Raw genomic sequence first — 12,690 nt, forward strand, 5'->3', positions numbered from 1 at the left:
GTTTCCCTCTGTCTCCTCCTCTAATTAATCTTGTTATTCGTTATGCACCAGCATTGGAGATAATAAAATTTCTTGTTCTGTGTAATTTGTTTGGCTAATAGTATTGCATATACACTTTCTCCATATACTACTTTTTATTGTATGTATTGCAACCACTTTATGATTTAAACTTCACCGGTATTTATAAGGGGAAATGATCCAGCTTCAAATACCTGATTTACAAATTAATTTCTGGAAATTAAACTTAATAAGTTATTGTCCATAAGAATTTGCCAACCTAGGAAAACCTGCCCTATCAGTGAGCATGTTGCTGTGGTTATTTTTTTCAGATGCTGAAGTTCTATGAGTAATAATCACATCAGAAGGCTATGCTCAGCAAAATGAGCATATATCAGCATGCTTTATCATGATGAGTAAAAAGGTTCCAAATGCTCCTGCTTCATGACTGCAATAAAGAACGCATACCCAAGGCGACAGGACAACTCAGAGCCTTATTTTATAGTCATCCTGTCTTTTGGTGATGGTAGGGGTTAGGAATTTGTAAAAGATAGGACTGTACCTATCTTTTTAAAAAAATAAGCAAAAAAAGCAAGAATGATCATAATTGCTTAAACACTAGCTTGGCTGGGAGGGAGAGATGGGGGAAAGACTAGACAGGAAGTAAAATGTTGGCACTTAAAACATCTTAATCCTGCCACCTCTCCCATATCTCACCTCTTCCGTTGCTTTCTCAAATAGCTTGTAGCTGCAGTCCCCTGAGTCCATGGATAATTAATTGCATGTGCAGTGGAAAATAACTACTTTTGGGGGAAGGGAGAATGCAGTGCACAATAAACTGACCAGTTGCATTTATCTCCAGATAAAAATGCCAGGAAAGATAAATTCAGAAAAAATCTGAGGGTTTGCAAACTGGGAGGTTTGTAACTGTTTGTTACTGTTTGTAACTGTTCCTCTCTGGGAGTGAGTGAGAAGGGGATAAAAATCTCCCTATTGCATTTGAAGGCTCATCTTGGAAAAACCTGGGCTATGCAGCTGACTCTGATGGTTTGGTGGTCTTAAAAGTACCCAGTAAACTGAAATTAGTGTTTATACTTACTGAAGATAGAATATTGTAACATTTTAATACTCCTTTTAGCTGTGTGAAATCACTTATATTTCTCTTAATACAGTTACCACAGACTGGAACCAGACTGCTTGATTCAAATTTGGGCTCCACTTATTAGCTCAGTAGCTGGGTAAATTACTTAATATCTCTGGTTCATGATCTAAACTGCAAATAGTGATAATTGGATGTACCTTACAAATCGTGAGGATTAAATGAAGGTGTGTGTGTGTGTATCCTCATTTAAAGAAACTAAAGTAAGTCTAGGGAAATTCTAATACTGATTTTGCAATCGGGGGAGGAGATGTGGAGTGGGGATAGGGAATTTAAAGAAGCTTATGAATACATAGTGCGATTTGAGAGAGTTTTTCAGATCTATCCATATATATTGTAAGTCTTTGCTTAGATTACGTATCCCACATTGACTGCCTTCAGGCCACAGATCTATGTGGCTCATGCTTCTATTTAATATTTTGATTTTTAAATTAGAGACCAACATCTCAATACAAAGATGGCAGCTAAAAATCCAGATTGTCACTTTTTTTGTATTGTTTTTTACAAAAGTGGAAGATCTGGCTGCCCTTGACCTATATAGTCCTGTAAGGCAAAAAGCATCTGATGTACATTTAGGGAACATAGTCTGTTTGCTAGGTTCCCCAGTGTTGTCTCTCTAACATGGAGGCCAAGTAGGATTCACCATTTATCACTGGGCTTGCACCATTGTTTTTTCTTGTACCTGGACAGTTTGCATTACGTGTCTGGCCTCTAAATATCTGAAGTTGCTTCGCTTGGAGACTAAAGGATGTCTCCATGTTCTGCGTGTTTTACCTTATCTATTACCTTTCTGAATTCAGTCACTATTAAAGTTGGTGATAGTTGTAGAAATGAGTAACGAATTAGTGGGACTGAAAGCTACTGATACATTTTTGCTTAAGGCCCTAAAATACTATATTAAAGTATATCAAGGAAGTCTGTTGTTTGAATTTTAGAACAAGGAATATGCTTTCCCAAATGTATTTTCTCACCCCAAAATATGGTAATTTTAAGAACTTAACAAGCATTGTGTATTTACTATTTTATTTTCTGCCTCTGAGGGTCTATGAAACATTTTCTAGGAGTTAATTGTTATATTCTTAATGATCTCAGTGACTAAAGATAAATGTGAACTATCTGACCCACAAATGCTGTCATCTATGAATATATCTATAAACTTGAACCAGTTTATGTTTTCAATCCAAAGTATATCTTAGTAATTAAGTGGGAGTGGAGGGTGGGGCAGGCATTAGTATTTTTTTTTTTTTGTATTTATCTTAAAACTTCTAGGGGTAGCTTTCTTTAAAGAGTTAATTTATAAATCCTTTTTTCATGATATATCCATAACATCTCCTCTCTTCTCTGCTGCCGTCATCCCTTTTAGTTATCCTTCCATGGAATGTATAAAGCTTTTTGAGTTGGGGCTTCCACTGTGGCATATCTCTTCCCCACACCCCCCAGCCATTTCCCCCAGGCCTACAGAATAGCTTGAAATAATTATTAAAAATCAGTCCTTGGATCTGAGGTCAGTGAGATCCTAACTTTGGTCCTCACTCCCGCAGTGGGCTGAATACAACCCCATTCCACCACCAGTACAGAAAAGATGTGGGCTTCTGTCACAGGCACATCATTGCTATAGGTACTGGTAGTGAAAGCCATCCACTGTCCCTATTCTATTCTGCCTGAAAGATTATGGGTGGGTAGTAATATCAGCTCTAATTGCTGTGCCCTGAAAAGGGGTAGCAGAAGGGAAAGAGAGACTGAGAATAAACTATGTTCCACCACATACACCATAACCCTATTCTTCATAAATTTCCCATTCACTTCAGGCACCCCATCTAAAGGGCCATCTAAAATAGGATCATTAGATTCCGTCACCACGATGGCTCCGACTTTGCCTACTACTCTTCCTCCCTTACAAAACTCTGAGATAATCCAAGGGCTCCTATGCTCAGTGAGATCTCATAATTAAAAGCATTGAGCCTCTGTGGTACCATACACATGGGTGAAGGGTGAAAACTAAAAATAAGTTTTACATCTAGAGATGTTTTAAGGGCAAAGCATCCGAATGACTGACTGAATATTTCACCTTGTACCCACATGTGTTGCACCTTCTAAGTGCAGCCCAAAATGTTATGCCATTATTATACCAGCGTTATCACCTCTCTTGGATAATCAATCAGGACCCAACTAAACAGGAATCTATTCAAAACTGTTCCATATTAAGCATTTTCCTCTAAGGTGTTTTATACTACTGCATAAACAATGTATTTTATTCTGGTTTTGAATTTAGAAAATAAAAACAGCCCTCACGATATGTACTTACATGTTACTGATAAATTTTCTAATTTTATATATTATAATATACTTTCCCTGTTAAGTACTGAGTATATGAAAAGGTCTCTGAGAAGGAATGTTTGAGTAAATAATAATAATAGGTACCATGTGACCAGCACTTGCTAAGTGATTTATATCCATTATCTCATTTAATTCTCTAAATAGCCCAATGAGACACTTACTGTTAAATCCGTCCTCTCAGAAACCCTATAAATAGTTATTATAATCCTCATTTCACTGATGAGGAAAACTGAAGCTCACTGTGGTAGGGTAACTAGCTAGTGAGCGGCAAAGCCAGCGTTTCAACCCATATGTGATCTCAAAGCCTCTTGGTGTGTTTATGTACACATTTAATCTTTCATGAGGCCTTGATCAATAGCACTCTACACAAAAAAATCTTAAATATAAATAACCTTGAATCACTACATATAGACAAAGAGAAAAATCAGACTGTAACACATAAAAATAATCTGATAGAAGAAGTTTAAAAGATTCAAAGCAAATCAGTGTCCTAGCTTAGGTACATATTTAGCCCAATGCCTGTGTATCTTTTACATTTCTTACAATGGCGTTCTTTGAGAAATGAGGTTCACAATGAAAACTCAGGCACATCATTGTAACATAAATTATCAAGAAAGAAAAAATCGTTTATAGAGTAAACATTTTAGACAACTTCTCAACCGCAAGAGTTGGAAGACAATGTTTTCTGCTTGAATTTCAGTTAGCTAGAACATTAACCCTAACATCACCTTTCCCCTCTGTCCCTCATCTGCACCCCAGCCCAACACATAGCCTGTTAGTTCCGATAATGGAATTGCTTTTCCTTTGGGGAGGGTTGGTGGGACTAATCAATGAACAGCTCAAGGATATGAGCTGCCAGGTGGTATTTACTATGTTCTTTGCACCACAGTTTTTTATACAAAGCCAATTAGTTAGGGGCAAGTATACAGGCAGTCAAATGCCCTAGTGATGGCTTAGTAATGCTGTTGTTCTAACTATTGTTATGTATAGATCTTGGGCCATTTTTTCCCCTTGTGCCTCGTGAAATTGCAGGCATACTCTGAAACTCTATTCTCATTATTATCCCCAGACTTCTCTAGAAAAACAGATGATATGTTAAACTGTAAATGACATTCACGATATTTACCTGTTGGTTGTCAATATTCATCAGTATGAGGCTGCATGTTGAGATGGTCAGTTTTATATTCATTCCTGAAAACTGAAGATTACTTTTGCCAAGAACTGTTGATAGGAACTTAACTGGAGGCTTTAAAAACAAAAAAAAAACACACTTATGAATTTTGTTATAGAATGAATGTTAATGGTTTTTAAATGTTTCTATTTTACTTGACATAAATCAAATGAGATGGAATGATTTTTTGTCAAATAAAAACTTTTAAAAAAATTACAATGCAGGATATTGTTTAGTAAGTAGTAACATTTGAGCTCTCAGAACTTTTCCCACCCATTTCTTCCTCCCCAAATTTTGGCAGTGGGGAACTGCTTCATGTAAACAAATTCCTGTGAGAATTTAGACCAGCCGAACTCTTAAGACCTTTTCAACAACACAAATATAAAGAAAAGAAAAAGTTAATAATCCACTGAATCTAATGCCACTGAAGGGACTGGTGAACACTTTCCAACATAGTAACTGCTTCCTTCCCTGAAGCCATCCCTGCTCCTCCCTCATTTTTCCCTTCCTAGAGTTAAAAGGTCCCCTACCAGCCTAATCTCTACCTTCAGACAACCACAATGGCTGAAATTCTACCATCAGCTATTCTTTTAGGTTAAATCATTATTTTCAGAAGGTCCCTGTTGTAAAAACGAACAAATATTACTAGGAAGGGGTTAGCCTATTCCACATAAACTCATTAATAAAGATGGCTTACCAAAAACTTTTTTTTTTTTTTTTATCAGAATCTCACTCTGTCACCCGGGCTAGAGTGCTATGGCATCTAGCTAGCTCACAGCAACCTCAAACTCCTGGGCTCAAGCAATCTCCTGCCTCAGCTTCCCGAGTAGCTGGGACTACAGGTGTGCGCCACCATGCCTGGCTAATTTTTTTCTATTTTTATTTGCCCGGATAATTTTTTCTATTTTTAGTAGAGACATGGCCTTGCTCTTGCTCAGGCTGGTCTTGAACTCCTGACGTCAAGAGATCCTTCCACCTCAGCCTCCCAGAGTGCTAAGATTACAGGCATGAGTCACCGTGCCTGGGTTTACCAAAATTTACTAATGGAAATTTAGAGGAAGATTCTGAGGAAAGGGATATGTTTTGATAAAAGTTGAAATTCTGGACTAGGCATTTCTCAGGAAGTGGAGATCTGGGGTGAGGTGAAGAATCATGAAAGTAGGGGTGCCCAAGAATTACAAAGGAAGGCACTGGGGTCATAAGTGAGGGAAAGGTACCAAGAGAGGAGTGAGAAATTGGGCTAGCTGATTTTCTCAGGCAGACAGAAGTGCCATTTACCAGCTGTATGGTCTTAGACAAATAACCTTCCTAAGCCTCAATATCCTTTCATATAAAAAGTGGAAAAAAACAGTAGCCACGTCACAAGGGCCATTACTAGGGATAAATTAGATAACTAGAGATCATTTAGCACAGTCTTTGGCTGGGTACATGAGAGCTGTTATTAGTATCATCATATCTATCATCATCATCATTATTATTTTGGTCCTTTCAACACTAAGATTCTAAAAAACTAGAAATTTATTTATTTATTTATTTATTTATTTTGGAGACAGGCTCTCGCTCTGTCATCCAGGCTGGAGTACAGTGGTGTCATCATAGCCCACTGCAGCCTCAAACTCCTGGGCTCAAGCAACCCTCCGGTCTCCGTCTCCCAAGTAGCTGGGACTACAGGCACGCACCACCACACCAGGTTAATTTTTCTTATTTTTTATAGAGACAGGGTCTCGCTACATTGCTGAGGCTGGTTTGCAACTCCTGCCCTCAAGTGATCCTCTCTTCTCAGCCTCACAAAATGCTGTGATTATAGGCATGAGCCATTGCGCCCAGCGGAGAGATTTAAAAACTGTGATGGATGTGTGGATTAAGTCTTGAAATCCTGTGCTAGAAAATGGGCCAGCTGAGAATGGAAAAACAGTAATTCCTCAGCATATGGACTGATACTTTGAGGCAGTCAATGAAAACATAATTTGTTTCTTTCACAGTTTTGCTTTTATATTACTCTCATTTGATTCATTATGGAACCACACTAAACTGTTAAACATACATTGTTGAAGTTTAATGTATAGTTTTATTTTTAATTCCAAGTACATTCTACAATGTAGTGCAAACGATGTATCTAATGAGCCCCAAACACTGTAGGTATCACTCTGTCACAAAATTGACTCTTGGTCTACTTTCTCTGCTCTGCACATGGCTCTTGGCAAGACAAGCCACAAAATTAAGGGACTTTGTGTTCCCCACAGTGACTGCATTTAATAGCAAATCACTCATTTGCTTCTCTAGAGTTTCTTTCCATGCTGGTTTTTAAAGCATTATTATTAAATGCCAATTAAATAATAATACTATCTCACAGTTCAAAAGCACTTTGTTATCATAAAGACCTTTTATATAAATCATCTTAATTTTGTCCCTTCAATAACCTTAACCTCATGAGAAATGCCCAAAATGTATTTATTGTATAGGGGACTCCATTATTATGAATGACTTAACATTTAAATGACCCGTGGAATAGAAAGCACAGCAGGGTGGAAAACATACAGGACTGGCAGTGAGGCAACTTGGATTCAAGTCCCAGTTGTGCTATTAATCAGCTGAGGGACTTTAGACAACTCCTAGAAGCCTTCTGTGTCTTTGTTTACAAAGCAGGAATAATAACATCACTTCCATCCTTCCACTTCTAGCCATTAGAGATCTTGGAAGAATTGAATTCAGTAATAAAGTATATGGAAATGTGTAGTATACAGTGAAGTGCTAACAAACTGTAGTGATTATAATTACTACTTTTTAAATGAAAAAAAATTTTTTTTTGAGACAGAGTCTCCCTCTGTTGCCCTGGGTAGAGTGCAGTGATGTCATCATAGCTCACAGCAACCTCAAACTCCTGGGCTCAAACGGATCCTCTTGCATCAGCCTCCCAACTAGCTGGAACTACAGGCATGCACCACCACACCCAGCTAATTTTTCTATTTTTAGTAGAGACAGGGTCTTGCTCTTGTTCAGGATGGTCTCGAACTCCTGAGCTCAAACAGTCCTCCCGCCTCCACCTCCCAGAGTGCTAGGATTACAGGCAGGAGCCACCACGTCCGGCCTTAAATGAATTTTGCTACAGGATTTCTCCTTTGAGAAAAAGAGAAGGGAAAAGCCTCAGGCCCTGGCCCTTGCGAAAGGTCTCTAGGGGGTAGGAGGGGAAGATGGCAGAAAGCAGAGGCTGAGGATGCGGTACTTCCCAACTTTTACTAAAGAGTGGAGGCAGGCTGGACAGAGGTTAGTATCCACATTTTACAAATGAGAAAACTCTTATGATAGGGAGACATTAATTGGCCACAGCTGGGTCAATTTTTTGGTCCTGACATACCAATATGGCTCTTCTGACTCCATACCACACAGTCTCTCGGAAACTTCCAGTTCTTTTGGTTATTCATTAACTTTTAGACTTCAAAACTCATGGGATAGGCATAAATGGATAAATCCTAAGCACTCCAAGCTGCCTATGGTGCAACAGCCCACAGACCTACTGGAATCAAATGGAGATCCTGGCCGTATTCAACTGGCCTTAAATAGTTTTTGGCTCCCTCATCCTGGGGAAGATGCTAGGTGGAGAGACAGATAACTTTGTGGTTAAGAGTGTGGTTCCCAGAGCCAGATTGCCTGGCCTTGGCCTGGCTCCTCTACACACTGACTGGTCACTGGGCAAGTTAACCCCTCAGGGACCCAGTTTCCTCACCTGTAAAATAGGAGCAGATAATAGGACCTGTGTCTAGGTTTTTTGTGATGATTAACAAGGTACAAAACACATAGCATACCAAAACTTATGGAACGCAGTGAAAGTAGTGAGGGCTAAGAGGGAAATCTATAGCTTTAAACCCTTATATTAAAAAATCAGAAAGACCTGAAATAAAAAAATCTAACTTTACAACTCTAGGAAATAGAAAAAGAACAAACTAAACCTAAAGCTAGCAGAAGGAAGAAAATAATAGAAATATTAGAGCAGAGATACAGAAATAGAGAATAGGCCAATTGCAGTCCCTCACGTCTGTAATCTCATGGGAGGCCAAGACAGGAGGATCCCTTGAGCTCAGGAGTTCAAGACCAGCCTGGGAAAGAGCAAGACCCGTCTCTACTAAAAACAGAAAAAATTAACTGGCCGTGGTGGCATGCTCTGTAGTCCCAGCTACTCAGGAGGCTGAGGCAAGAGGATTGCTTGAGCCCAGGAGTTTGAGGTTTCAGTGAGCTATGATGATGCCACTGCACTCTAGCCAGGGCGACAGAGGGAGACTCTGTCTCAAAAAAAAAAAAAAAAAAGAATAGAGAATAGAAAAACAATAGAGGAAATCAATTAAACCAAAAGTTGGTTCTTCAAGAAGATCAACAAAATTGACAAACTTTTAGTTAGATGGACTAAGAAAAAAAAGAGAGAAGACTCAGATTACTAAAATCAGAAATGAAAATGGGACATTTTTCTGTTTTTCTTTACAAGTGTACTTTCTGGATATATGATAGCCAGGTTTGTTTTGCTCTATTTTGGGGTGTGGAATCTCCACTCCTGAAACGAGAAACCTTAAATGAGTGAGCCTGTTTGTTGGGATCATTCAGTCGAAGCATCCTATTCACGGAGACTATGAGAAGCAGGAGAAGGCTTGAGGCTGCTTTGGAACCATGGGTTCTGCCAAAGAAACTAGTAACAGGGCGTTCAAGGGCCATTTGTCAGAGTTTTCCATACCATGTGGCTCCTCTGAGTCACTCTGGGTGGCACCGGGTTCAGCTCTATGTAAAATGATGAAGAATGATGACAGAAAATGAGGCAGGGTGGTATAGAAATAAAACTCTAAGCCAGGAATCCAAAGACCTGGCTTCTACAGCTGGCTCTGACCTCTAGGCAAATACCGTGTCTTCTCTTGGACTCAGTTTAGCAGCAGGCAAAATGAGAGGGTTGGACCAGATCTCTAAAATTCCCCTCCCTCTTAAACAGTCTACAATTCTATGATTTAAATGGTTATCTTAAGAGCCTTTGCACCTCCCCTTTGCACTTTTCAAAGCAACTAAACCTTCCAGGTTAATAGCTTAATAGCAGTAATACTCACTACCATTAATGCAGAAAGCCTAATATATGGAAGACACAGTAAGGCAGTTTGTAGACATCACTTCATTTAATTCTTACATGACTCTATAAGGTAAGTGCTACTTTCTCCCATTCTACAGATGAAGAAACCAAGGATTGATGAGGTTAAGTGACTTGTCCAAGATCACACTGTTGTAATAGCAGGTGGCAGAGGCAGGGTTTCAATCCAACTGTGTCCAACATTACAACGTTTGCTTTCTTTCAGTATGGAAAACTACTCTTCCCGTGTGTTATTACTTCACCTCTACCACGATCCATGTTCACATTTGAAAATAGTCCAGGATGTCTAAAAAGTCTAAAATGTGACAATGCAGAATACATACATCATGAAATAGTGAAATTGGAAGACACCAAACCAGCCATCCGGTTCAATTCTCTAACTTTATGGGAACAAGAACAGAGTCTTAGAGAGTGAAGATGCCATGCTCAAAGGCAAGAAAAGAGCCAGGCCTGGCACCTGCTGTCTCTGACCCGAAGCCCAGGCACTTTCTCCATCTACCACTTGAGGTATCACCAATGTCAGACAGTGTCTGGTGACTCAGAAAAATTTGAGGGACAAGAACAAATTTGAGTGCAGCTCTGATATCATGCCACCTAATAAGGCCCAGGCTGGCCCTAGGGTCATATGGTGGAATGAACTAACTCTTTTGATACTATCTTTGCCATAGTTAGGGAAACATAAAACAAGAAAATCACATCAATATTTACCTTCCGCTTTTTAATGGCTCCATTTGCCCCAGGGACAGCTTCACACAGGCGACTTATTGCTTCCCTACAGAACAGAAACCATATAAAGACTTAGCATACTACCTCCATGCAGTAAGTGTTCAAGAAATGTTCGAAATTTTCATGACCGAAATGTACACGTACATAATGGTAAGTCTTACATAAACAACCTTGTCCCAGCCCCAAAGGAGAAAACAATGTGCTTACTCCCACAGTTCAAACCCAGGAAAATCTAGCAACACCCTAATACTGAAAAATTGCTTTCCAACAAATAGTCCAACTATTCACTTTAATTATTTCCTTTTTTTCCCTTGGATTTTCAGATTTGATTTTTTGGATGGTTGATTGTTAACCAAAAAGGAGGGGCAGATTTTGTTATCTGAGAATACTTTTCAGTTTTACCTTTAGTAAAATTCTCTCTGTGGTGTTATGAATAAAAAGCTTCATAGTGTCTCAGCACCAAAGACAATTAAATACAAAAGAACCCGACACTAGAGGAAGTTTCAAAGGATGGGGAGAACATTGAACTTCAAGGCAGTCTCAAATGGAGCCTTATTGACTAAGTTACTGCTACAAGCCATTGAGCTTTCATGTAATTTCACAGAACAAAAGAAAATCAATATCAAATTTCCTCTTTTGCTTGTTTTTCTGCTCTTACTATATATTGCACTTCCTGAGAGAAAGGCACCACTAAAATAAGCAGTTGCTCCTTAATGGACGTGGTGAAGGAACCGGCGCCCTTCTCTCCAGAAACGCAGTTATAACTAAAAGCTTTTGTCTCTGGGACTCTGAGCATTCCTAACGGCCCAAGCTTTCACTCTGCGTAATCTGAACCTTAGCCTTGTAGCTATCAACACATAGATTAAACTTTTCACAAGGCAAATGGAAATCTCTAAGCACCTTCTCAGATCCCCCAGAGATCACTGTTTAAATTAATAAACTATATTCTCTTACACACACAAACACACACGGAACACCGTATTAGAGTTTTATATATATATTATATTTTGTAATATTTTATATGAGATATTTTTAATTCCTGAAGGAATGGGAAAGTCAGAGAGAGGAATGCAGACCCATTAAAAAAAACTATAGCTACGATATGTTGCAGTGCACAGCAATGTTCTTCTAGAAGACACTTTGGAAAGATAAGCAGAATTCTCGAGGATTCTACGCATCATTTTGGACTTATAACATGTTTGAGCTGAGATCCCTTATTTTCTGTATAAACTCTTCTCAAAGGTATTACCTTGTCTGATTTTTGCATAATTACCTGAAACCAAAGGATAGAATGGATCCTTGGCTTAACATATTTTGTCGGGATTTCATATTTATTGTTTCTCTAGGATTCCAACCTTTGTTCTCTGGAGTCAAATAAAAGGATAACAAAGAGGGTTGGGCGCTTTTGTTTGGTTGGTTGACTGATGTTTTGAATCATCTTAATGATTATTCAATAATTGGTAAGACTCATATAATTCATCCAAATTGGCCTCTGATGATGTCGAGATAACTAGTCCGGGCACCTCAGTGTACTGACAATATTTAATAAAGAGGTATTACAAGAAAGGGCAGACCCTTTACTCCACGAGAGCCACCTGAGTTTTTTGGTCTAAAAAGCTGCCTGGAAATGGTTTGAAATGGTAGAAACAAAGGTAAGCATTGGTGCTGCCAAGTGTAATAATAATAATTATTAGAATTATTATTAAAATTGTTTCTTTTTTAATTTAGCACCTTCTAGTTTTACAAAGTGCTTTCCCAGGCATTGTTTTCTGGATTCTCACACCAATTGTCAATATCTGCTAACAAAAGTAACATGGTGAATTTAAATTGAAGGGAAGACTTCAGAGCATGAAAACCTCCCAGGGAGGGTTTAAAAAGATGAACCTTTCTGGCAGAGTGAGGATCAGAAATTCCCAACAGAGGGGAGAACATGGGCGAAGATACCAAAGCATGAAGTATCATGATATGAGGGGAATTACACAATTACAAGTACTTTGATATTGTGGAGTATAAAGCGTGGTAGAGCAAGAGTAAGTTCAGAGATGTGATCAGAATCTGAAAACTTTTTCTGGAAAGGGCCAGAAAGTAAATATTTTAGACTTTGTTGCAAGTATAGTGCAAAAAGCAGCCTTAGACAATATATAAACAAATGAGTATGGCTGTGTTCCAGGAAAACTTTAT

General features: G+C 38.7%; 1 protein-coding gene across 1 annotated transcript in view; it reads right to left on the reverse strand.

Moving 5' to 3' along the window:
* SHC4 (SHC (Src homology 2 domain containing) family, member 4) overlaps nt 1-12,690 on the reverse strand; it is a 121,123-nt gene that overhangs the window by 47,711 nt on the left and 60,722 nt on the right. The window contains exons 3-4 of the mRNA XM_012649224.1: nt 10,492-10,555; nt 4,620-4,739 (exon numbers count right to left, since the gene is read on the reverse strand). Of these exons, the coding sequence (XP_012504678.1) occupies nt 4,620-4,739; nt 10,492-10,555 (184 nt within the window). The remainder of the gene's footprint in view (nt 1-4,619; nt 4,740-10,491; nt 10,556-12,690) is intronic.

This window comes from Propithecus coquereli, unplaced genomic scaffold, assembly GCF_000956105.1.
Source record: "Propithecus coquereli isolate 6110/MARCELLA unplaced genomic scaffold, Pcoq_1.0 Scaffold3, whole genome shotgun sequence".
Taxonomy (NCBI): Eukaryota; Metazoa; Chordata; class Mammalia; order Primates; family Indriidae; genus Propithecus; species Propithecus coquereli.